The sequence below is a fragment of the Onychostruthus taczanowskii genome, unplaced genomic scaffold, assembly GCF_017590055.1.
Source record: "Onychostruthus taczanowskii isolate IOZ18803 unplaced genomic scaffold, ASM1759005v1 scaffold8, whole genome shotgun sequence".
NCBI classification, from domain to species: Eukaryota; Metazoa; Chordata; class Aves; order Passeriformes; family Passeridae; genus Onychostruthus; species Onychostruthus taczanowskii.
In genome coordinates this window covers 13732633-13757694 of record NW_024505892.1, presented here as the reverse complement: position 1 = coordinate 13757694, position 25062 = coordinate 13732633, and the positions used below count along the sequence as shown (strand labels likewise).

At 40.0% G+C, this 25062-nt stretch overlaps 1 protein-coding gene across 6 annotated transcripts in view; it reads right to left on the bottom strand.

The window, feature by feature from the left end:
• The window catches only part of ARID1B (AT-rich interaction domain 1B), a 326090-nt gene that overhangs the window by 35068 nt on the left and 265960 nt on the right, over positions 1-25062 (bottom strand). For 4 of the 6 annotated variants that reach the window (XM_041423655.1, XM_041423654.1, XM_041423658.1 and 1 more), the window contains 2 exons: positions 24636-24963; positions 6753-6904 (listed from right to left, as the gene is read on the bottom strand). In XM_041423655.1, coding sequence (XP_041279589.1) covers positions 6753-6904; positions 24636-24963 — 480 coding nt within the window. The remainder of the gene's footprint in view (positions 1-6752; positions 6905-24635; positions 24964-25062) is intronic. The other 2 variants (XM_041423657.1, XM_041423659.1) reach the window with 1 other exon arrangement.

Below are 25062 nucleotides of genomic sequence, written 5' to 3'. Positions count from 1 at the left end.
TGCAAGAAGAATCATTCAGACAAATAGACAGAAAATACTGGGCAGAGCAGATGCTAAGAGGTGCCATGACACTGAATCAGTGCAAATAACCAGAAAACAGCAGCAAGACACCAGGTGATTCCCTGCTGAAAACCATGTGCACAGCATTTGTGAAAGACTGGATTACCTTCCCATTCTCTCTTTTTAATCCCCCTCATGCCCTTCTTTCAAAGGATATGAAGTAAGAAAAATACAGAATAGCCTAAAAGACAATAAAAAAGAAAAAATATATATCCCACAGGTAAAAATGTAAGAATCAGTAAAGCATCCCTGTCTTTACCAGAGTAGTGTGGCTCTCATAAAATGACAGTGCTGGCTTGCACCAGGCAGCAGGCACACTGCACAGCGAGCCAAAGATAGGAGGGGGAAAAGAAGCTTTAAAAATACTTCACAGATTGCCCACTACAAAATGATTATTGCACATATTCATGTATTACTATGTTTTAGAAAATAATTAGTTTTAATTACAGCAGTGAGAGCATGAGCAGGACTCTAGCGAATACGCTGGCAAGCTTTGCAGTGCTAATTTGCTAATATCTTTAGCATCACTGCAGGTTGAGACTCTGGCTCTGCCAAAAAAACCTACCCAGCCATGTGCCATGTGAGTTTACAACTGTATGCTCAATATTCAGCTTTGAACTGCCCATGTTTTTCATGGGCACATTTTCTTGTTTTTTCAAAGCACATTTGTAGCCCAATCAAGCCCTTAAAGTCATCACAACACAGAAATCATAATTGAGATTAAAAAAAAAAAAATACTTGCAATACTTCAGACTTCAAGAATTGGAACAAAAAGCCTTTTACAAGTGATGCAGCTGCACAGAAAAATCTATTGGGATCAGCTAAAAATGCTGTTATTTTTATGTATGTGTGTGAAATCTCAACAAAACAGCCAGTCAACATGCTACTGGGAAGTCAGCATCCACTAAGCATTTGATTTGTATGCATTTTGCCCTTATACTCTCCTGGAAGAGCAGGGGCATCTTGTGACCATTCTGAAGTGAAGGATGGCAGCCTAACACGTTCTAGTTTTGAATTTGCATTTAAAAAAGAAGGTTATTTTTCTTTCAGAGATTTAAAAAAGTATATGTACAAAATGGTCAAATATGTGCCACAGTGTGGTTTCAAACTGGGATGGAGAGCTGTTATACAAAATCCATTTTAATAGTTAACACATTTCATGCTGTGAAAGTGCTAAAAAAGAAGTCTTGGGTTTTAGCTTTGAAGCAAGCAGAGCTGACCCTTCCCCTATAAAGCAATTTTAGAGAGGTCAAACAAAGCAAAGTTAATGACAACGCTTCTTCACCAGAATTCTGCATAACTAAGTCCTCTGCTGGTATCTCACTTTTATCGAGTTGGCACATCATACTTCTCTTACAAAGAATTTGAAAATTATGTCCACTTCTGGTAGTCCTGTTTCCATTAGAACTCCCTTATGGAATCTCTGTTTCAGAGGGGTTTAAGTTAACACCTCATATAAAGGGCTACTAACTCCAGTCTGCAGATTACAGCACACATTCAGACTCTATTAATCATGCTTAGAAATGTAAAAATACAGGTTCATTTTGGTTTTTGACTATTTCTTGTTGGCATATAAAAATGTACCTATGAGGAACTGGAGACAATTATGAAACAAATTAAAAAATTACCCAAATTCTGTTTCACTTTTTGTTCTAAATTATTTAGTTCATCTACATTCTTTCTTTGTACCTCTAAAAGAAGAACTGCAAGCATTTTACTGCAAACTGCAAGGTTGTCTATTTTCCCTTTAGCTTTTACCCAAGATGTTTCCACAGCTATTTTTCTATCTGCTGTTGAAATGCTGTTTCGTAACTTCTTGCAAACGTACTCTCCAGCGATTTGTGAGAAGACATTCTTGCACTTTTTTTAGCTTAGCGGTACAGCGAGAACATTGTTTTGACCCCTTCTGAGCAGTGAAATACTGTTATTGTCACGAAACTGCTAAAATAAGACACAGTCTCTTTCTACACAGGTACTAATAATTCTGCCTGTGAAGTGCAGACCAAAGGAGAAAACATTGTAGAGAGGAGGATAACAGGGAAATCTTGACTCAAGAAGTGTTGTGGCGTACTGTGAATAGGTTTCAAGTACTAGCCTCTGGCTTATAAGAATTTAAGAGCTAGAATGATTTCAAAAAGCAAGTATAGGTCAAGGTCCTGAATTAGCTATTCCACACTGAATTTAATGTACTCAAAGGCAGATATTGACATGAGTAAAACTGCAGCAAAGAATTCTTTTTTGCTAAAGGCTGCTCTACCGGTCCCAGAAGATGATGAAATACTGTAGAAGCAGCAATATACAAACATTGTTTTTCTCTTTATTGCTAGTGTGATAACAAATCATGCTCTACAAAACAGAATACTCCCTCCTCTCTCCCTTGTAATGTAATACATTCCTCTCTCCCTTCCAACCTTAGCACTCTCCCTCTGTCAAAAGAAGAGAAGCAAAAGCAAAAGCAGTGAATTAGTGACTGTGGAGTTGACGAGAGGATCCCCACTGCTTTGATGCCCACTGAAAAAACAGAACAAGGACAACAGCACTGCCCAATGTCCTGCCACAAATGATCTTCAGCTCTGGACACAAGTGCAGCCAAAGGCGGCTGGGGACCTTATCTGAAAAGGATGAGGGAGCCACCAGGGATCTCAGTGCCACACTGCCTTTCTGCTGACAAGTCTTGTGCAAGGAATGGCAAGTACAAGCAGTCTGGGATGTGGGCATCTCTGTGCCAGGTGCTGCCTTGATTTACAGTCACACAGTGACCACTGGATCATGGTCATCACTTGTTTTGAGTACAGGTGATGGGACACTTCAGCTGTTACCACTGTTACTACTGACAGCCTCCAGAAAGTTTATCTGAATGTGCATTAATAGCTCTTACAAAGATATGCATTAGAGAAAAAACCCTGAAACATATTGAGGTACCATTTTTCAGAAAAATGCAGCCAAGCTGCAAAACAGAAAAATCCAAATAAAGTTTCTAAAAAATATTTCACCTGCATAAATAGCATTGCTTTTCCTGTTAGAGGATCATCCAAATAAATACCAAGTCAAATATACAGCATATATATGATTTTTAGTATTAAAGAGTGTCCCTTTAATTCTTTAGTGTAAATAATTTTTCTAGAATTTCACATTTTATGTAAAGTGTTATGATGTTGAAAGTTAATTGGGAGTAACAATAACCCAAAAAAGAAAGGTTTCAGTAAGACAGAGGTACACAAAAAAGGAAAGTATCCTTAAGCAGGAAGGAGATTAATGCCTTGTTATTGGTTTGTTCATCTCCAGAGATAGCAGAGATTGTGAATGGCAGTTTCTATGCAAGAACAATATGGAAACCTGAGAGATATAAACTTCATATTGCTTCTTTTTAAAGATAATTTTCTCTAGAATGAACAAAGCTCACAGCATAAGCTATATTGGGGCTGTAAATTTCCTGTTTATTATCTGCATTTTTAAAGCTCGAATTTGAAAAATAGGGGAAAAAAAGATCTAAAATATATATGGGTAAATAAGTCTAAAATATATATGGCTAAAGTGAACTCATACAATAAAAGGACAGCAGCAGTTATACTATTTTTCTGAATGGCAGTTTGTTCCATAATTGTGAAGGGATTCTGACACCTTTTTCCTGAAGCTTTTGTTATTGTTATGGATGGAATACTCTATTAGAAGAATCTGTCTTCTTTGATCTTGTAATTTCTGTGTTCCTAAACCACTCTGCATCAGCAGAAGCTGGTGATCTGCTGTTTGATCCACAGTCACTGCTGAAGTATCAGGATGCGTAACTGCAGCATGATTTTCCTTTCAATTGTGACATTAATTAAAAAAAAACTAAAGACAAAAGGATCAACTGGTAATGAGGAGTTATAAACACTACTAAAAATGTGTGACAAAACCAGTGTTAGACATGGCTGTGCTGAAGCTCCAACACCAAATGAAAACAATTCCATCAGCTACCAGCAATCTTCTTCTATTTTAGGAGAAAGTGCATTTTATTGAAATGAAAGATCTGCCTTCCTCCCTCACAATAGGCAACAAAACTGCCCCTTCAAAACCCAGACAACGAAGAAACTAACTTCTTATTGCTCGCCTTAGGCTTTCACTGGCCTCCAGCTGAAACCACGGTTGTTGATGCTCAGTGTATGTGGAAATTAACCAGTGCCTCCACTCAGCAGCAGCCACTCAGCTGCACTTGGTTTTGGCCCTCCACATTGACTGAACCCTGGTTTATCTGACAGATGTGTGCACTTATGGGGCAGGGAGGAACGGGAATCTAAGGAGCCACATAGGTGAATTGGTCTTCTTCCCACAGAAAAATCCTGTATTCAAGCTCCTAAAAAGGTATCATCTATAGGTTCTCTACCTCATCAAATGCAGGGCCAGAGCTGTCCTTAAAGTGCACCTCCAGCTCAAGAAATTATAATTAAAAGTACTGTATTTACACTTGTCTTAAGCTTCCATTTTTTTTGACCCAAGCAGAAGGATGAGTTTGGCTAGAGGGAAGTTAAGCATTCCCACAGCACTTGCACTCAGCAATGTATTCACACCAAATTTTGTCTTTCTGGTGTTGTGTGTGTCCATCTCCTCCCCAACAGTGTCTCTTGGAGGCCTGTAAAGCAATTCTGGATGCATGTCTGCTCCCACACAGACTGAAAGAGGTGCACTGAACTCCTCTAGTTCATCTCATACTTACTTTCCATTGGGTAATCTCTGAATTAATAAAACTGGAACAAAAGAAAACCTCACAAATGCACTGGCAGAAAAAACCCTGATAAATGTTTAAATTATTAAAAATCCAATATTTCAGAATGCATAACACAATAAAAAGAGTATGACTACCCCATACAAAAGACTGCTAGGATAAATGGTCTTGCATTGAACAGATTTCCACTGTATGAAATAACGAATGGCTGAATTATCTGAACAAAAAAACCTCTGTGAATCTTCCTTTAAACTGGTTATTCCTTAGGAATACATAAATCTTCTTAGGCAGGGCACTCTGCCATCTGTTTGCTGTTGGTTATTTTTGCAGCTCTGGGGGCCAGCGGAAAAGGGTGGAAAAATTACTTCTGCTAATAGCAAAACAGAATTTATAGCACAGTTTCAATGCTCAGAAGTAATTTTATTTCAGCAAGCCAGACAAAACACATAACTACACAAACAAAACATAATATTACCTGGGACAGCTCTGGTGGGGAAAAAGCAAGCTATTATCTAATGCTCTTTTCAATAGCTTGTCCCTCTTCATCCAGATGGTGCAGTGTGCTGTCTGGGCTAGCCAAAAGCTTCCAGGTCAGAACTGGAAAAAGCCTTTTTTTTTTTTTTTTTTGTTAATTTCTCTCTCTCTTTAAAAAAAAAAATCTTACTGATTAGCAGCTTCCTTTCTTCTGCTAATCAAAACGGTAACAATGTTCTTGAAATATAAGACACTGTTCAGTGTCTCAGCAGCTCCTACGTAGAGCAAAGAAACTCTGGGCATACTAGACACTAGCATCTCTCTGTGGCTATTTTCTTCCAAAGACACTATGTATATGGAACATACAGAATTGACAGGGAGAAAAGACAGGGAAAGATGCAAAGGATGAAAGAATTATACAGGCTCAGAAGGGTAGAGCAAAAAGACGTGAAAAACCTGGTTCTTGGTAAGACACAATTTAGATACTAAGGCATTTCTTAAGAAATAAATAAAAGTAGAAACAAAAACAACTAAGAATCAACATCATATTACCTTAGCACAACCTATTCAGCTTTCAGAAAAAACTTCAAAACCCCCAACATTTCTAAAAGAGATAATGTAATCAATAAGGCATGCACAGAAACTCCATGACTGGAATAAGTACTTGGGAGGATCTGCTTCAGGGTCATTGAAACTCCATCCAAACACAGCCCAATCAAAGAATTGATCTTTGCTGAAGTAGTATCTTGAAGGAGGATAATTGTTAGGAATTCAAGCTGAATATGGACCATGAAGCACATTTGTTCAGAACTGTATTCACCTGTCTTCAGAGTCATACACAAAGCTACAAGCAATTCTGAACTCATAAGTCATGACACAAAGGATAAATCCAGGAGCTACATTGAATATGCTGGGGGTTTGTTTTTGTTTTTTTTTTTTTTTCAAAAGGAAGTTATGGTAAAATTTTATATACTGATACTTAGATAACTAAATGAGGAAACCCTATATAACTTTTGGAAACAGTGAATATGGCCTATGCTTTCCAAACAGAAAAATTATGTTAAGTGCTCGGCTTACACCATCTTCAATTCAGAGCAAGTGCACATACCTTTTTTTAAATGACTACCACATTTAATATCTGAAATTGCAACCTTAGCAAGTAAAAAGCCCCTGAAAAACAAAAGCAACCTCTTAAAACAAGAAGCTGTTCTCTTTTCCTCGCAGACACATACACACAAATATACATATACTTGCTAGTCAACACCTACATCAAGCTGAGTCCAAGAGATGCTGGAGCTGTGCAAAACACTGTACTCATCTATGTGCAGAAGGACTTAATAGAAAAATGTATCAGTTACTGTACAAAAAAAAGTGAGCATCTTAGCCTGATTTCAAATCACTCCCAACTACCCAGCAGGGTGAATCAAATGAAGAAGGATGTTCCTCTGCCATCAACTCAGGGCTGATAGTGTTGAGCAGGGTTATGGAGTAAGGTCACTGCTGGAAGGTTACTCACCATTACCTGTTGAGCTGTTCACCATGTTGGGGGCCATGCTATAAGGAGGAGCCTGTGGGTTCATCAGGCCAGAGCTGTTGTTCATCGGCTGAGTGTAGGGGGAGCTGGATCCCATAATCCCGCTCTGATTCATGGCAGGAAAATTGCCTTGCCTAGGAGAGGAAAGCACACAATACAATATGTCATTACAGACCTCACTGCTGAAGATGCTGTGGTTTGTCACAGAGCACATCACCTATTGTTTGTAAGGAGAAAGCCGGTAATTAGTTCATTTTACCTACATGGGGAGCTTTGAGTTAGTCTCGAGCTAATTATTACATATGTGAAATAGAATTGGACTGAAGACTAACTTCAAGAGACATATACAGTCTTTCTATGTCACTATCAATCAGAAGAAAAATACAGCTCACATTATATACACTATGAGTAGACAGCAGTATGATCAGGAGTCAAAATTAGAACCTAGCACTGGCATAAAAAAACCCCCAGCGCATCACTATTCTTACCATGTAATAGCAATCCTCACCTGCCAGAGCCTAATAAACAGTGAAATGACCAAAAGAAAAATGGGTACCGCAGATTCAGTTTCTGATTTCTGCATTTGTTGTTATTGTGTTGAACAGTGTTCATCTGTATGTGTCATCTATGTCCAATCTTTCAAAAACCTTCATACATATTCCACTTCATTGAAACAAGAAACCTCAGCAGAACTATTCTGCTTTTGAAAATTAATAGCATATTTGTATAATACTTGTATAAATGAAACTTAAATTTGCCTCAAAAACTGCCCTAAATGAAGACGTTGCATAATTCTCCACATGTTCAGACCAAGCATTTAAGACTAAAACTTATCTACTTTTAAGTTCCAAGAAGTATCTAAGTATGCTTGGTACCTATTTGTCAAACTCTATAGACAAACTGAGGCACAAGGAAGAAAATAATCTAATCCAAGTAAGCATGATAACCCAATATAATGCATGATTCAACTTCAAAAATAACCTTTTATTCTTTTAATACATAAAACAATTACCTACCTTTTCTTAATATAATTGAACACTGCATGTATTATCATATATATATGAGTAACACTTTATACATATTAAATAATACATATGAATAAAAACACACAGAAAAAAATAATTACTTGTATATTCATAGGAAAATACATAGGAAAATACAAAACCCAGATCTCTTTCTTCAGTGTGCCCCCTGTACATTTCTGCTGCTTTTCCAAATAAAAGAAACAAGAAAGCAACCACCCTTTTACACAGCTTTACTACCTGTTAAGTTTTTTTCCTTACAAAAAACAAATTTCCTTACAAAAAACTAAGCACTTAATTTCATCCTACGGGAAGGGAAAGCTGAATGTCTGGGTAGCAAGATTAAGAGTTTTGGTAGAAATTCTACTTTTAATTATTTTACAGTATTCAAATAAAAAAGGACAACTCCTAAATCAAGAACCCTGAGTAACTTCAATGGCTTCTTGTCTTCTCCAAACTCATGGCAGATTCTTAACACAATTGGTAGAAGCAGATTTCTTGTTTAGGAGGTACAGGAGTTAGACCATTAAAGCAGTATTTGGCCTAATTTTTCTTGACACACTGTGAATTTCTTCAAAGGAAAAGAGAACGTGTTATCTAAATAAAGCATCTTTTTCCAAGTCAGTTTTGTCCTTTGCTCTCTGACGACAAACTTTTCTTCACTCTTGCAAAGAGGCAAAGGCTTTCTTTTGATATGAAGGAGATAACTGTCATACAATGTCATTTCCCAGATGAAGCTTGCAACGAGAAGTAGAGGGAAAAGATTTAAAATGCACAGTGGTGCAATGCTCCAAAGGAAAATTACAAAGGGAAAAGAGAACAGCAGAACCATTTGGCAAGAACTTTAAATGTTTTCAGTCACACAACCAAGCTTTTCTTATGTAAATACTGTATCTTAAACCCCTCCTCCCCTCCTTTTTTAGCTGAAAATTGCTATATTTCAGCAAATGCAGTTAATTGAAAAATGCTTTCTATGCTGGATAAGCAAGATCCTTTCTGTTACTGGGTAAAGTTACTAATGAAGATAAAAAAATGTGCAAGCATATTTTCATACTTTAAAAAAGAAGTAATGGATTTTCAGAGGTTCTTTTATAGAGTAAGACTAGGATCCTGGAAAAGACAAGTCTCTACAGGTATCTATCTATTTTATGTCCTTCTTTTACTTTAAAAATACACAGGAGACACACACCTTGCAGGTAAGCTGAAATTGGTCCTTACCTACTAATATTTCAATAGTATTACTTCCTAGCATGTGTATCTTCCAAGCTGTGGGGCTGTTCATTGTCTCCAATTGAGGTACAACCTATTTCACGTTACCCACAATGGACATCAATCTCAATTGCAGCTCATGCAAGCATACTGCTGTACAACAGCTTTAAATCAAAAAGCAGGAAACTATTTCCAGTTTAGACGGAGAGTGGAAATTAAATAAAAAGAATACACAGGCTTTGGCCAGGACAGCAAGAAAACAACTGAAGTCTAAAAAAATTGCTTCTGCACCCAGAAGAACCTGAATGGCAGAACCTAATTCTGAAATTTCATCTGGCAAGGCAATAGCTTTCATCCTCCTATGTAATGTTGCACTTGGAACAGACACTGCTCTCCATCTCTGGAAAGAGCCCAGCAAGCGAAAAGACTCAGCACCATCCCTGGCAGGACTTTGTCCTTTCCCAGCCCCCTATCAAAGCCCTGACCACAGCACCATGAGCTAATTCAGTAACACTGAAAGGACATCCTGTCAGAGTAAATGCTGTTTTATTCTCAGATTGGGTGCAGTGAGCAGTACAGAGCTCCTCCACATATTATTTTGCTCTATGATGGCTGGGAATGGAAAGTTTCTTTAGGGAGAAATAATCAGGTATTACTTCAGCCTTTAATTCTCACTCCACAGTAGGCTCCTTTGAGTAAAGACTGCCGACTGTGACAAATTGTGCTGCATCAGTGCTATAATATGAAGTGGAGTCCATTAAGAACTGAGCTGAGATCACCAAACTCATTTTGATTAACCTCCAGGTCACTAAACACTTATAAATATGTTACACAGCAGCTGCTAAACATATTTATATATGCTTAAGGTCACAGCATCATCTGTTGGTTGTTGGAGTTAAGTCAAAAATCTTATGTTTCCTTCTGTGCTGCTTTTAGTTAGGGCATATCCAACATACTACAGTACTAGACTCTCTCCTACATCTCCCAATTCCCTCCTCCATATTTCCAGGATGCTAAATAAAAATCAAGCCTTTAAAAACAGTCTGCTGTACATGTAGTGACATCTAATGGCACAAACTCAACTGGTCAGCTATGAATTTTATAGCAGTACAAACCCAGCTAAGTACACAATTTTACAGTACTTGCCACAAAAACACCAAGGGCTTGGTTGCTTAGAGATGATGTAATCAGGAATAATAGGAAGAAATTGAGAAAAGATCCACTTAAGTTTAGTATAATGAAAAAGATGTCTTCATGCTGAGATACAGTTACTTCCAAGGGAATTAAGGAAACCTCAGCACCTGACATTTCTGCATGTAGGCAACATATACAAATACATTAAAATGCATTGGTCAGAGAAACCCTGCATTGTGTATGAACGAGAGTATCTGCTCTTGCAATACCTTGATCCCAGTTAATTTATTTTTCCCCATTTAGTAGAACAGGCAGCCAGGCCAATACAAATTTGGGATTATGCTATCCATTTAAACACAATACCTAAGGCTACCATTTTTTTTTCTGCTCTACTGCTACAACTAGATCTTCAAGAGTTCAGCATTTGTAAGAGATTTAAAGCAGAAGAGAGGAATCTACTTGCTTTCTACTGTTTATTTGCTCTGTTGACAATTCAGCAACGCTTCATGCCACAGCCAGTTGTTATGCTTGAGGAAAGGGCTGCCACCACAGGGGACTTGGAGAAGCGGGAGGACTGTGCTGACAGGAACCTTGTAAAAGTCAACAGGGACAAGTGCAAGGTCCTGCACCTGGGAAGGATGAGCCCCCTGCAGTGGTGCCAGCTACGATTTGACCAGAGGGAGCAGCTTTGCTGAGAAGTCCCTGGGCATCTTGGCAGACGGAGCTGGGCATAAGCCAGCAGTCTGCCCTGGCAGCAAAGAGGGCCAACAAGATTCTGGGCTGTGTGACGAGGTGCAGAGTTGGGAGATGGAAGAAACTGGTCATCCCCTCCTTCCTCAGGACTCACTGGACTCCACTGAGAGTATCATGTTCAGTTTTGGATCCCCAGAAAAGAAAAGATGATGACAAACTAGAGTGAGCAGAGAACCCCTTACATGGCCAGGGCTTGAGCACTCACCCGGGAAGGGCTGAAGGATAAGGCCTCATTCAACCTGGGGCAGAGACAGCTGTCAAGGGGAACCTACAGCAGCCCCATAGCACCTGAAATGAGGTGAGCGAGAAGATAAAACTGGCCTTTTCACAGTGGGCATGGTGGGGGGACAAGACACACTGGGCAAGACTGCAAACATTAAGCTCAGACTGGATGGAAATGGCAAGGAAACCATTTTCCCAGTGAAAATATTAAGAGACTAGATTTGGTGGCCCAAAGGGCAATCTCTGCCTTTGGAGATTCTGAAGACCCAACAGGGTAACACCTTAAGCTCTAAGATGAACTTGATGAGGAGAAGGTTGGACTAAACATTCCCCCTGAACTTCCTTTCCAGCTTGAATGACCCTATGATCTTAGCTTGTCATCTTCACTGTGCTGTTGACAGTCTTGTGTATTAATGGGTCCAAAATACAACTGCTCAAATTTAAACCATTCCCTTTTAAGAAGTTCTTCTTCTGATCTTTTGTTTTCCTTCATTTGCAATCTACCCAAAGCTTAATCTGTACTTAATCTCTTTTCTCTGCAAAACAAGTAGCATCAGATCTAATTGTGTCTTCTGAGCTAATGCAGAAGTCTGTGTATTTAAAAAGAGGAGCTGACACGCAAGATCTGGTCATCGTTAAAAAGCACAACAAAGAAATTGTTAGAAAGAACAGCACTGACAATACACAGGAGCACATGAGTGATCACAGCTGCTGAGCACCCTCTTATACTGAAATGCCTTCCTTTAATTTAATCCTCAGTAAGTTTATGTGTTGCCTCCAACTGTGACACAGAAGTCACTCTACAGGCCTTGAGCTTCATACTTCCTGATATGTGATTTAGCACCTCCACAGTTTTGTCACCTGATGCAAGACTTATACTGTCATCTTCCTTCTCTCTTCTAATTGAAAAAAATATGAATTCACTAACAAGTTCAGTTCAGATGTGTATGTGGTTTACCTACAGACAATGACAGAAATGGATTATGCTTCTCAACAAGGCAAGAAATGAAGACACGACTTTTCATAGGGAAACATGTCAAAGCTCAGGTTGTTCTGTGTACACAGAGATCAAATTCTAAAACTTTCTGTGGATTTCCTAAGAGGCACCTGATGCCTTGTACTCTTCTCTCAATCTACAACACCAGAACAAAGCCCCTCATACAGTCAGAAAAGTGAACCAGCATCTGTAATGAGCCCTGTGGCAGCCTGAGCACAGGAGGCGAGTCCAGCATGGAAATGTATAGGTAACAGAGGAAAGCTTCAGAGGTGGAAAATATAGAGGTGATGGAGGTGAGGAGATTTTGGGGCATATGAAATGGAAATGAAGGAGACAGTAGAAGGAAATATAGAAGGAAAAAGGATTGGGAGCATCCTCATTAAATGCCAAAGGTTTTAGGGCAAGGAGGATGACAGGTGTGCAGACGGCAGATGAAACAGAGATGCAGGAGAAGGAGCAGGGAGAAATACACAGAATGCTGCTACTTCCAGGGTAAACACAGGTTATGGTCCCTCTAGCACAAGTGGAGCCTCTTAGCCAGATATGCCTGAAGGAAGGAACGGATTCACAGGAAGCTTCCAAAGCAGACATGATACATGCCTTCACTCAGCTCCTCATCTTGTGCACCCAGCCCTGAGGCAGGGCCAGGCCAAATGCTGGGGAAGTCCCAGTCCAAAAGTGGCACAATGGGGCGATGCTGAAGGAGGAATGCTACAAGGACAGGAGCAGAGATGGGGCACAGAGCCCAGGCAGGGAAGAGAGGGCATTGAGTCACACTGCACAAGTCCTGGCAGTCACAAACTCCTATCAGTTGTTAGTGAGGCACTTGGGCACTGCGCTTCCTGACACCTGACACAGCGTGCACGTAATGAGGAGATTTCTTCCCGTTCTGCTGCCCTAAGTGCTGGACCTGAAAAACTATCCTGTTACTGTGACCTGGCCACCTGAGCAGTTGGCTGGTGGAAAAAAAAAAAGCCCCAAGTTTGCCATTTCTGCTCCAGATCTTTAACCTACATCAGTTTTGCAGCGAATGCACTGCAGCACCTCAGGGGAGTAATTTGTGTAAACATTTTAAAAGGAACATTTTTTCTTTTAATGCTGACACACTGCTAAGGTGGCTACTTGATTACAAACTGTGAAAATGACTGTGTTAGGCTGCACTCACAAATCACAGTGTACTGACCAAATTGCCCTGTGCTTATCTGTGCCAGGTCTGCAGCATGACAATATTTCCTCTCTCTTTTAAATGTCAAAGTATGATTTGGGGGGTTGTTATTTAAACACACTGACCTGCACAATAACCAGAAGTACTTTATTTAAATCTGTCTTGAGCTGGGACTAGCCTTAAGCGCTTATAATCTGTCACACTTTGACACCAAATGGGTTATTATAATGAGAGTAATTCAGGAGTGAGACCTGTGAATGCCTTCTCCCTGGAGAATTTACACATAAACATGTGCAGGCAGATACATATGCTCTTTTGTTATGGATTTTCCTTCTTGCTACATTATGGGCTTCCTTGGAGAAGTGAAACCATTTCTATTGTGAGTGGATATGGAAGAACTGAAGAAGAGAGAAGAAAGCAAGGGAAAATAAACCCCAGCATTGCTTACTTTGTTCTGCCTGGAGGTTCACAGCACTCTCAGCAAAGGCCAAGACAAACAAAACCTGAATATTGGCTTGAGCAGCTATAAAATGGCATTGAAGGCAGTTCCCATGTGAATAAAACAAATTAATTTAACATCATTATATCTGAAAGCAAAGTATCTTCTTCTTGTTAGTTGCTACTGTAAGTATACTAACCTGGACTTATATGTCCTCCTCTGTTCAGTGGGGAAGTTCACCAATTGTAATTACAAATTTTCAGAAAAGCAACCACAAAAGCTGCCAATGTGACAGGTATTAGGTCTGCCACAAGACTTTTTGCCATTTTTCAGGCTAGAAAGAAAGCGAAAATTTTACACCTGTGCATGTCTACTTGTGTGAAAAAGGGAGACCTAAGTTCTGAAATACGCTGACAAAGCTCTGGAAACACAAATGAAAAAGCATCCGGATTTGTACTGAGCGGAGTGTGTGTGTACATGTCTCCTGACAGGAGGTACACAGAACTAACACAAAATTGTTCTTCTCAACAACCAGGCCTAAATGGTAATGCTAAAATGGGGAAATAATTTTAACAATGTAATTATGTGATAGTGCAAATCGCCTTGTAATCCACTGCAGTCGGACTGAGTACGCTGCCTGATTTCTTCATCTGGCTGATCCAAATATTGTTGTGCAAGATACTTTAAAAAAGAGTAATAGAAATAGCCTTTCTAACTACATTATCTTTCTTCTGATTTACACAACTACTTGTGCCTTTAGCATCATCTCCACTGGATTTTAAGAAAAACCAATTGAGGGGGAAGAACTTAAAAATTAATTGTTCCTACCACACTGATTCAATGCTGAGCTACTCAGAAAAAGTCACAAAAAACTATTGTTGGTTTCCAAGCTGTTGTCATCACATTAACCATTTTTCCAGTGAAAACATCTGCCCGATGGGCTACCTACTCAGTAGCCATTTAAAGCCCAACAAAACAGGAGTGTCACACCACATTGAACTCCGGAAGAGCAACATAAGAGGCACGTGTAATTCACGAGTAATAATGCTAATAAACAACACAACTACCCCACATTAGCACAGCTGAATGCATACTGGGACCAGAATAAATCTCTCTACCCCATTTTATAGATAATAAAAACTGAGGAAGAGATACAAGATTAATAATGGTCTAAAATATGGCCAAAAGAATAATAAAGTAGTTGAATACAGTGAGAAAACCACAGCACAAGCCTGTTAAAAAGAAATCCCTAACTTCAGTTGATCCTAATGACAGAAGGGTGTGTGACTGAAAAGCAGTTAGTGAAATACTGTAGGGTTTTGTTTGTTTAAGTTGCAGCCATTTGATTTTCTTTTTATAAAATTCCCTTAATTAAAGTAGTTTTGGTCTGAATTTCATGGTGATCACCAGCCTTCAAACCCACAGCGAACCCCTGAAAGAAATGCCTTTATTGCACAGCATTCTTACAAGTGCAACAACACCTCCATATCTGAATTTATCTGTGTAAGAACAAATTAAACTCTTGGTACTCCATGTAACCTGTACTGGATAAATAAATTATAATGCTGTGTGACAAAAACCACAGAACAACTGAAAAGCAGGACAAGTCAAATGGCCTGGAAACCCATCAGAGCTCTTGGTGACCTCAGTCTACCTTCCCTATACATGAATTTCTACTGCAGCACTAACAGCAACTGCTTGCACAGCTGTCCCCCTCAGATATGATATCTGAGCACTGAGGGGATACATTTCCTAGCCCAAGTGGAGTGTGTGATGCACAAAAAAGAGCTGCTTTAATCTGTCCAGCAAGCAGAAGCATGCATGAACTGGGTTTATAGAGAAAAAAAGAAATTTGCCCTGTATGGCATGATGCTGTCAATCTGAACCAGAATGTCAAGAAGGGTGATTTAGCCTGATGTGACTTGATGTCAAAATGGGAATGACTCATATGACTCTCACTATGCACCTTCTATTTTTGTGCATGTTTATAAATAGCTGTATTAAAAAGTTGGAAGACCCTATGAACTCTCTCCCAGAAAGATTTCTTGAAAGTGGTAAGAGTCTGTTCCCACCACTTGAACAGCCAGAAGGTCACCAAGGTGTGGTGCTAAAAAGCTACAGGAAACTAAGGACACACTTTGTGTTTCACTAACTCAGTTTCCTCTGGTGGGGACACTGTCTTGGGAGAGGTTTGACCCCTGAACTCCCTCATTTTCCACCTGGGGATACTGTCTCCCACCACTTTTTTACCATGTTCAGCCACATCCCCACGCTGCTTTTGAGCACCTTGGAATGCACTGTGCTAGCAACCAAACGAAAATTTAATAAAAATCTGATCATTTCATGCCAGCTCTTCAATGTATTTTTTCATAGTAAAATGTCATCTGGCTGACAGCAGCATGCTGAATGCAACTGTGCATGTGCATCAGCATGGTGAGGAAGTTCTCCAGAGGGATTTTCCAGCAGACACGTTTTCACGCACCTATCTTTGCCCAATGGCCTGGAGCAGTTATATGTTTATTGATATTATTACCAGCACTGTTACCATCAGTCTTGGCTCTTTGGCACACTGGACAGTTTCACAAGAGCAATGTAGTGCACATGCCGGTATGATTTCAGCTGCCTCTTTTCTTCATCTTTGTTTCAGATGCCTGAAACGTACTGTGGCCACTGCAACAGGTATTTAATGTGTCAGTAAGATTGTCAGCCATCGTTAACAAAATCTCATGCTGTTAGGTTATTATTTAATATGATTCTTACAAGGCTACTTATATGTCCAGCTAGAACTGGTGTTTCCATCTGAACTCATCAACAAACTGAAGGACTCTTCCCATTTATATTTCCCCAGGCAGAATTGCTAAAAAAAAAAAAAAAGGTTTATTTTTCTCTCAAATACCACCTTTGTAAAAGAACCTAAAACCTTAAACTGCCTTGAAAACCTGAAACCTTCCTACCATTTTTTATGTCCCTCCCTTTCTGTCACAAAAATCTCAGGCTGTTCAATCACAGTACTGTACTTGCACAGTGTTATGTGCCAAATCACACAGCACAGTCACAGAATTAGCTTTCTTCATGAGTCCCATTAAACAGATGGCTATTCTACTTTGTTTTGGCTTTTTTTTTTCCTAACCACTTCTGTGATTTAAGCTAGTAGATCTTCTGACAGACTGTGAAAACTGTTTCCTCAGCTGAAATAGTTTTTGTCACCCAAGAAAGAGTACTCAATCTAAGGTCCTCCCTCATTTAACTTTACACAACATCAATTAATGAAGTACTGCATTCTTAATATCCTAAAGATCATATTTTAAGGTACAGAATTTCTATGTAACCCAGAGGGAGAATGTTAATAAGCTACACAAAGTCCTACACTACAATTTTGTTTCAAAATAATTAGTCTTTCTACAGAGGGCCATGAATCTCCTAAACAACCAAATCAAGCCAAAAATAATCTTGACACAATAAGAATCGAATTAGAAGTGTCTCTGAGGTAAGTGAAAATTCTCATTCATGACTAAAAATCACGCTTCCTTCCCAACACACTCCTTCTTTCACAATTTAAGAATGGTTACTCTCTGAAGGAGGAAAAGAGTAGGACTCTTGAGGTCTGTGGTTAATCTCTAATGGCATGAACAGCATACAGCAGTCGACTTGATTGATGAGTCCAAAGAAGAAAAAAATGCCTCCCCAAATCACTGGTTGCCTGCAAGAGCTTTGCAGCATGGTGACAACGAGGGCTCCAAAATGATGGATTTACCTTTTAGTAAAACAAAATTCCAGATAAAAATGTATTTCTCTTAGTCTCCCACAAGAAATGGCTTTGGTTAGCTCAGCATGTAAAGTTTCTTCCAATCCTTACATGATTTTATCAGCAATTTTGAGCTGATCCATAAAATGCATCTCCATTTAAATAAAATAATCACAGAAGATATCTAGCTCTCCCCTTACAATAAATACATATAAGCTGAGCTGAACTTCCTCCCTCCTAATACATTATAGAAAACACCCATACATGATTGTGCTTTGTAAAGCAAAACATGAGGAAAAGAAAAAAGAAATAATAAAAAAAAATCAGCTTGATACAAATGACTATTTCTCATGAAGAGGGAAGAAGCATGGGTCCTTTAGAAGAGAAATATGTCAGTGCTGGTTAATAGCTTCCTTAGAAATTACAGTTACAGTAAGCATTAGTATTTGGACTTTTAACCCCTCAAATCACACAGAAGCCTAGCACGGGGAGAAGATATTCCAGCTATGACTGCATCTCCTTCAGCCTCAGGTGGAGGCAGCATGGGAGTATTTGGGGCTCACAGAGACAACACAACCAGTTTGGCCAAGAAGCAAAACCACTTCACCCTACTGAAACTACACATGGACTTTATTTTGGGAGCCAAATTTAGTTTAATGGACTGGAAGTACCATCAGGATATTGGAACAGCACTAATGGAAAGCAAAGTGGGGCTCATTTTAGGGTCACCCATCAAGATCTCTAAAGGAAATCTGTGATTGTTTGGAGGAGCAGAGCAAAGGGGAAATGACCAGAGAGCCTGAGCCTGGAGAACTGTGAATGGCCTGAATTTGAACAGGAGCAACTCCTTCATGTGACTGAATGTTAAATAAAAGACCCGGCAGAAAGAGCCTTTCTTGCCAGGGGCTTATTTCAAAGGCAACAGATAACGCAGGCACTGGCTCCAATTATGGCTACCAGTCCTATCTTAGCCTAGTTTACTTTGGGGATTTCACAGCTGGCAGCCTTTCATCTAGAAGTAGCCTGGTTTGAATAAGCAAAGAAACTTGAATGAGTACTTAACCTTCCTGCACTCCACTGAACTTCCCAGCAGAGAAGAACAGCACCTCCAAGCTTAAGGGGAAAAGGGAAAACAATGGAAAATATATACTCTCTCCAGAGATTCAAGATGGCAACTTTTACTGGAGCGCTTCAAGACTTCCTGCAACAAAACTGCAGCTTTCAAAATCACAATTAGAATTTAAAATCCAAGTTTCATGATCAAAAGGGCCAGACTGGAAAATACTGCACAAAACTGACAAGCACTAGGATGTAAAACACCTAAAACAGTTCTGGGTTTTATTTATATTATTATTCTTTTTAAAAAATTTATTCCCCATTTCCGCCTCCATCTTTTCCTTTTGACATTTTAATGCACCATGTCCATTAATATATTTCCTCACCAGTACCTTCTAGTCCATCAGCAGTGCTGCATTACTCTGCTGTTGGAGAAAATAATATGGAAAAAGTGCTTTGCTGGCACCAGCAACACGGGATTATGAATTATACATATATAGCAGGAGAGAAATGCTGATGGAAGGTTAGTGTGCCTGTATGTGTGCAAGTGTGCAAGTGCATGTATACACACACACATCTAGAATGCACTTTTAAAACTAATTTACACTAATTGCGTTTCTCTGTACAACAGAAATCCTCTAATATCAGTGGGACTTTGTTTGATCAATTTTATGATTGATTAAATATGTACTAAATTCTTCTCACCACACTACAATGAGGCTGTGGTATCTAACCAGTTGCTAAGCAATTTAAAACCAGAACCACATTCTAGAATGCCTAGAAGCATGTCAAAGCAATGCAACATCACACGTTATTGTGGAGACTAACACCACTTCTCAGGTGGCATGGGGATCAGCAGAAGATAATGTAAATATCCACCTCAATTTAGCAACCCAGTGGCCAGGATTTAAAATGACCAGAGGTTGCAAATAGAAAAACTGGTACCCAATTCCTCAGTTTAATAAGCTACTTGGTCTGAATCGTCTCCTCTAAAATCAATGGCACTGAATTCTAAATTCACTCAATCTATAAAAAAAAATTGCTTTAATTTACAAAATTGCAACATGCAATCCTGAGAATCATATTAAGGTACATTGAGGTCAAAGGGCTGCCTTCAAAGATAGGACTGCTCCTCATGTAGGCACATCAAAACTCATTTTGTTGTAATTAGTTCAGGTATTGGTAACTGTAGTTGCACCAACAAAAGGTTCATTGTAGCATCCAGTTGGCTGCACATTTTACAGCCAGCTAGCACCGAATTACATTTTCTAAGGTCACACTACTAATAGCGTCCAAGCCAGCCATTTTACAACTATGTTTTTACCTTTCCATATACTACAGTCACACTTTCAGCTGCTAAGAAGACATGCTCAGAATGACACTCAGCACTAGCATGAGAGATGTTGAAAGTGATGGTGACAAGCATCTAGCTCTAAAGATGTCTGTTGACTTTGGGTGCCAAACTGATAATCAGTTTTAAACTGAGAACTTGCTGTAGGAAGCAAAAGCTCACAGCAGTGCACACATAGTCCTGCAAAGGTACAAGGTGGGCATCTTCAAACTGAGGAGCTCATCACTGGCTGGTACTAGAAGATATTAGCTAAATTTGCTGCCTTTCACATCAACAGGGAAAACAGTATCTCATTTGCTTAAAACTGGTTGTTTTTTTTTTTTTTTTTTTTTTTACACTGAAGGCATATTGTGCTGCAGTTTTGTACATACAGGGACATTTATCTATCACTATAAATATATGTGCTGTTCCAAGAATCACAGTGTGATAAAACATCTTCTGGAGCCACCCGGTCCTCCAAGGTCTCCTTTGGGTTCTAGTCCCCTGCAGCAGAACCAGCCTTTGGGGTCTAGTTCTGCTGCAACCAAATGCAAAGTAGGCATCAGTCAATGCCAACTTTCTTCTGTGGATATATTAGGTCTTCAACATACAGTCCTCACCAGTCAGTGGTTACGCTGAGACCAAGACAAGACAAATATAAAAAGGAAAACACTGTTTCGTAGTTCCTTCACACTCTCCTCCTGAAAATAAAGTGAATTACTACACAGGGTACTAGAGATTTATTTAACATTGCCTGCTGTGAACTTTTACTCAGAGCAAGCTTGAACACCCTGGGTAGTCTAAAACAATGAAGAGACCTTAAAAACACCTTTCTTTTCTCTAGCCTGACATGGCAGTTATCATTTGGGAAGCCCTGGCATGCATGCACAAGACAGCCTAGCACATCGTAAGATTTCAGGTTACAGGGAAGGTATTATGTAAACATGTGCATTAATCTAAGCTTGACATAAAGCAAACCTCAAGATGAGGTCAAAGGCTAATTCAAATGGTGTAAACCTAGCGTCTTCCACAGCCACCACTTTCACTTATATGATTTTAATAGATTCTAATGAAAAGGGTGGTGGTCTGCTCTGAGGATGACACCTAGGTATAACTGGCTGACACTCAGATCCTGATCATCCTGCCCTGGTTAATGAACATTGATTCTGTGCCGCAGTGGAAGAATTTTTTTTTTCTGATGAGTGCCATTTAAATTCACTTTATGCTGCTACTTGGTGTGGCTTGGCAAGGCAGAGGCAAACCAGCGTTCTGTGTCTAAATGAGACTCCTGAGCTGGGAAAGGACAGATCCTGTGGATTAACAGCTGAAGATAAATTTCTCTCCCCTATTGCTACTTGCCTACCGAGTCAAGAAGTTGACCTGATCTTGAAGTGGATCACAACCAATGTGAACAGAAATACTGCTGTGTAACCATGACTATGACATAACCATTTGATTTTATTCTTAATTCTACGCAGAGGAGGGTGTTTTATAGTAATAAGAACCCAACACTTTCTGAGCTCCACAGCTGAATCTTATAAACTCAACACATTCAAAGAAAAAGGCTGGGCACCGTTCATGCATGTTGGCATACAGGAGTGGATGTCTTCCCAGTTAGGTAAAGTAATGTGGTGGGAGTGCTCTTCCATTTCACTAAGTTTTGTTTTTTGAACTGGATAACCAGTAGACTTGTGTCCAATTTTTTTTCTTTCTGCCTTTTCTGTACACATATATGAACAATGTTATAAAGGGAAAAACCAAACTAGCAGCTACAGAAAACTGGTAATTAAAACTTGTTAAGTGCCATGACAGCAGCAATAATTGGGGTATTTAAGATTTCCTACAGAGGCAACAACTGGAAAAACAGGATGGCAGGGAAGTCCGTAAGAGTTAAATCTCAGGTGAAGATGGACTTGTTTGTGAGGGAGCAACAGGCTGGGAGCCAAAATAGATACTTTCTCCCAGTTCTGTAACTTGTGATATGGTTACAGAAATCAGTGTGGAGGACTCTGGTGAGAAAACAGTAGTTGCACTTCAGGCAAATGTTTTGCAAGGGATACTTTGCGCTCCTAAAAATTCTTCTAGAGACTAATTTTTCAAATATATGCACAATCAACAACAGTGTACTAATGTAAATCCCATTAAGTGTACCCCTTGCAAATCCCATTAAGAAACCCTGTAATCACTCCTGAAGTACATCATCTCTCAGAAAAGGATCACACTTTGGGGGTTGCTGTTCTCTGCCTAGGCAGTAGTGACAATACCACCAAGTCCAGAAAATGTGGCTGCATGCACCACTGCAGACAAGAACACCAAAAATGAAGAGAGAAAAATGGTGCCTGGCTCAGGGAAGGCAGGCAGCTCAGACAGCTCATTCCTTCTCAGTGATAAGGTTCTTCATGTCCCTTTTAGGCACAAGGAAATGGAGCTGTGCCAAAAGCCACGCAGGTGTGTTGAGTGAGTGACATGCAGATTTTCATTGTACTGTCACAGTGGCATTAGCAAAAAGAAACCAAAAAACTAAAATCCTCTCTACAATGCAAGTATTTTTGTATCTTTCATTTGATTTTTATATTCCTTCAGCAGCCATATGGGATGTTCACAAACATTTTCAAAAAATGCCAAGATCCCACAGCAAGTCCAGTTTACACTGCTGCCTACCTGTACTGGTCAGGCTGGTGCGCTGAGGGAGCCTGAGTGCTGCCATAGTTGGGGTGCTGTGAAGAAAACATGGTGTGTCTGCCAGCCTCAGACTGGATAAGCAGGTGACCTCATGTGTGGTGGCCTGAAGCAGAACCTGTCTGGATTTGATCTGTATCACAAATCCGAGTCATTGTCAAATACATCCCTTCCATATGTGAGTCTTGAGGACTTGCAGGAATAGCCAAAAGCCATTATGCTTTCTCCCCTACAGCTGACTTGAGATCAAAGAGGAAAACAGTGTGTTTGCAACCCCCCCAGCATGACAGTGGTGTGACAAGTTCCTCCCAATTTGGTGTTTATAAATAACCCTTTTGCCAGTATTTGTGATAGAGATTCAGTGACTGCTCAGCTCTTCCATAGGTGCCGGATCACTGGAATGGGCAGTATGTGATAGGAATGCTCCAAAATGGTGCAGTTTTGTCCAGTCAAAGCTAGAAAGAAAAAGCAGTTCTACAAAATTTACTTAGGAGGAAAACGTGAGATCAAAGTGGTAATCATTTAACCCAGTTTTTGATCAAACATCACATACTATGCCCAACGTGTAAGTTGAATCACAACCAAATGCTTTCCACTTAACACAAAGTCTTTTCTTGCTGTCAAGACCAACAATCGTGAGCTTTTCCTTCCATTCTATGATTATAGAGAAATCCTGTTCCTGCAGCTGCAGTGATGGCCTATTTATTCCTTCATGTCTGACCTATCAGCTTATAGCCTAAACCAGACAGACAGAGGCAGACTTCCATAAATCCTACTAGACAGGTCTGTTAAAACAGCCAACAGAAGAAAGGGACTGCTGGTTCACAGATATCTGCTGGAGTATGGTTTTGAGGGAGCCTGTTTCTATTTTACTGAGCAAGAACATGAAGTACACTAAATTAACTGTTATTGTTTTAAAAGTTTGCTGCTGCTTATCATTAGTAGCCACCTGCCTTTCAAGCTCTCAGCACAAGAAAGTAATAAATACAGGGACACACTGGCTTCCTATTTCTTGTTTAACACTGCATCTTGGAATAAGAGCAAATCCAGTGCCCACAAACACTGGTCCTGAATGATAAATATCTGGATGAATGTATGTGCATCTCTGTATGCACATGCATAAGTGCAGTGAGCAAGACACACACATATGAACACATTCACCACAAGAGTACAACTAGATTTGTGTAATTCTCAAACATTATGGACCGTCTTGCAACAGAAAAAGGTAATAAATATGCCAGGAGTTATTTGAGTCCAGGTAAATGTGGATGTTACTTAATCTGAAAAATTTTGCCAAAAAAGCCCCACCATTTAATTGCAAATATTCAGTGATTTTAAGAATGACATGGGCAGCAAAGTGCCTTTTAACAAAACCCATATACGAATAGCAACATGCAGCTATGCTGCCCAAAGGGGAGACAAAAAGACAGAGGAGGGCTCCAACCTCTGCAGCTCTGTCTGCAGGTTCTGTATTATGGATGCCCAGGTGGCAGGTATCAACTCCAGACAGCTACAGATTGTTTTATGTTTCCCTCTGCCTCTCCCCTCCAGCTGCCCCCCTCAGCCTGCCCTCCTCTCCCTTTCTGCAGGCCTGCTTGGGAGCAAGAACATCCCACAGAAAGAACTGCCATCAGCACTGCTGCTGCTCAAAACATGGGCAGTAGATGCAAGAGTTGATGGGCAGCTTCACAAGCTTCCTTGCTCTCTGGCAGGGGTAAGCTGCTGAGGACATGCTGGCCCTCTCTTTACCAGAGAGAAAAAAGTATAGAGACTGAAAAAAGTTTAAAGTTGCAGAGGGCTTGTCAAATGGCACTGCAATCCTCTGGGTTTTCCTAAAACTGTAATGCCAAGAACCAAACTCGAAGTGGCCACTGTAACCATTGTCACAAGTGATTTTTGAGAGGATGGCAACAAACAGGTTAGCATGCTTTCTCCTTAAGAAAAGGAGATGACTAAAAAAAAGTACTCTTTGGACACACCATCTCCTCCCAGAGATGAGGGCATAGCTAGAACATGTATAAATCCACATTCACACACCTCTACAGTGCTGTTACTTCAGAAATGCCAAGGAAAATGTTCCTACTTATTTAAACTGCTTTCACCTGAATGCATACCTGCTCTGAGCGGAGTTCGCAGCAGCCTGCATCACTGCAGCAGCCGCCTCCTGTGCCTTACGGTTCACAGTTGGCATGGGTGGGCCCATCCCAGGGCCTCCCTGTTGAGACATGCCAGGAGAATTGGGGGTCATACTGCTCATGTTTCCAGGAAATGGTCTGCTCTGCATCCCAGCTGATGGCATCCGTCCCAGGGGCATGGAACCACAAGGCTGGCTTGGCCCCTGTCCATGCATCTGACTGTTGGCATTTATACCCATGCCGGGTCCTGGGCCACTGTAACTTGTGTTGGGGACACCGCTGTACGTCGGTGGTCTGGAGTAGTTTCCTGAACAAAACGATAAAAAGCACAGAGAAAAACATTAAAACTTTGGAGCAAATGTTTCTGTTTAGGAAGTCAGCAGATGCAGGACTTACACATGTGAAC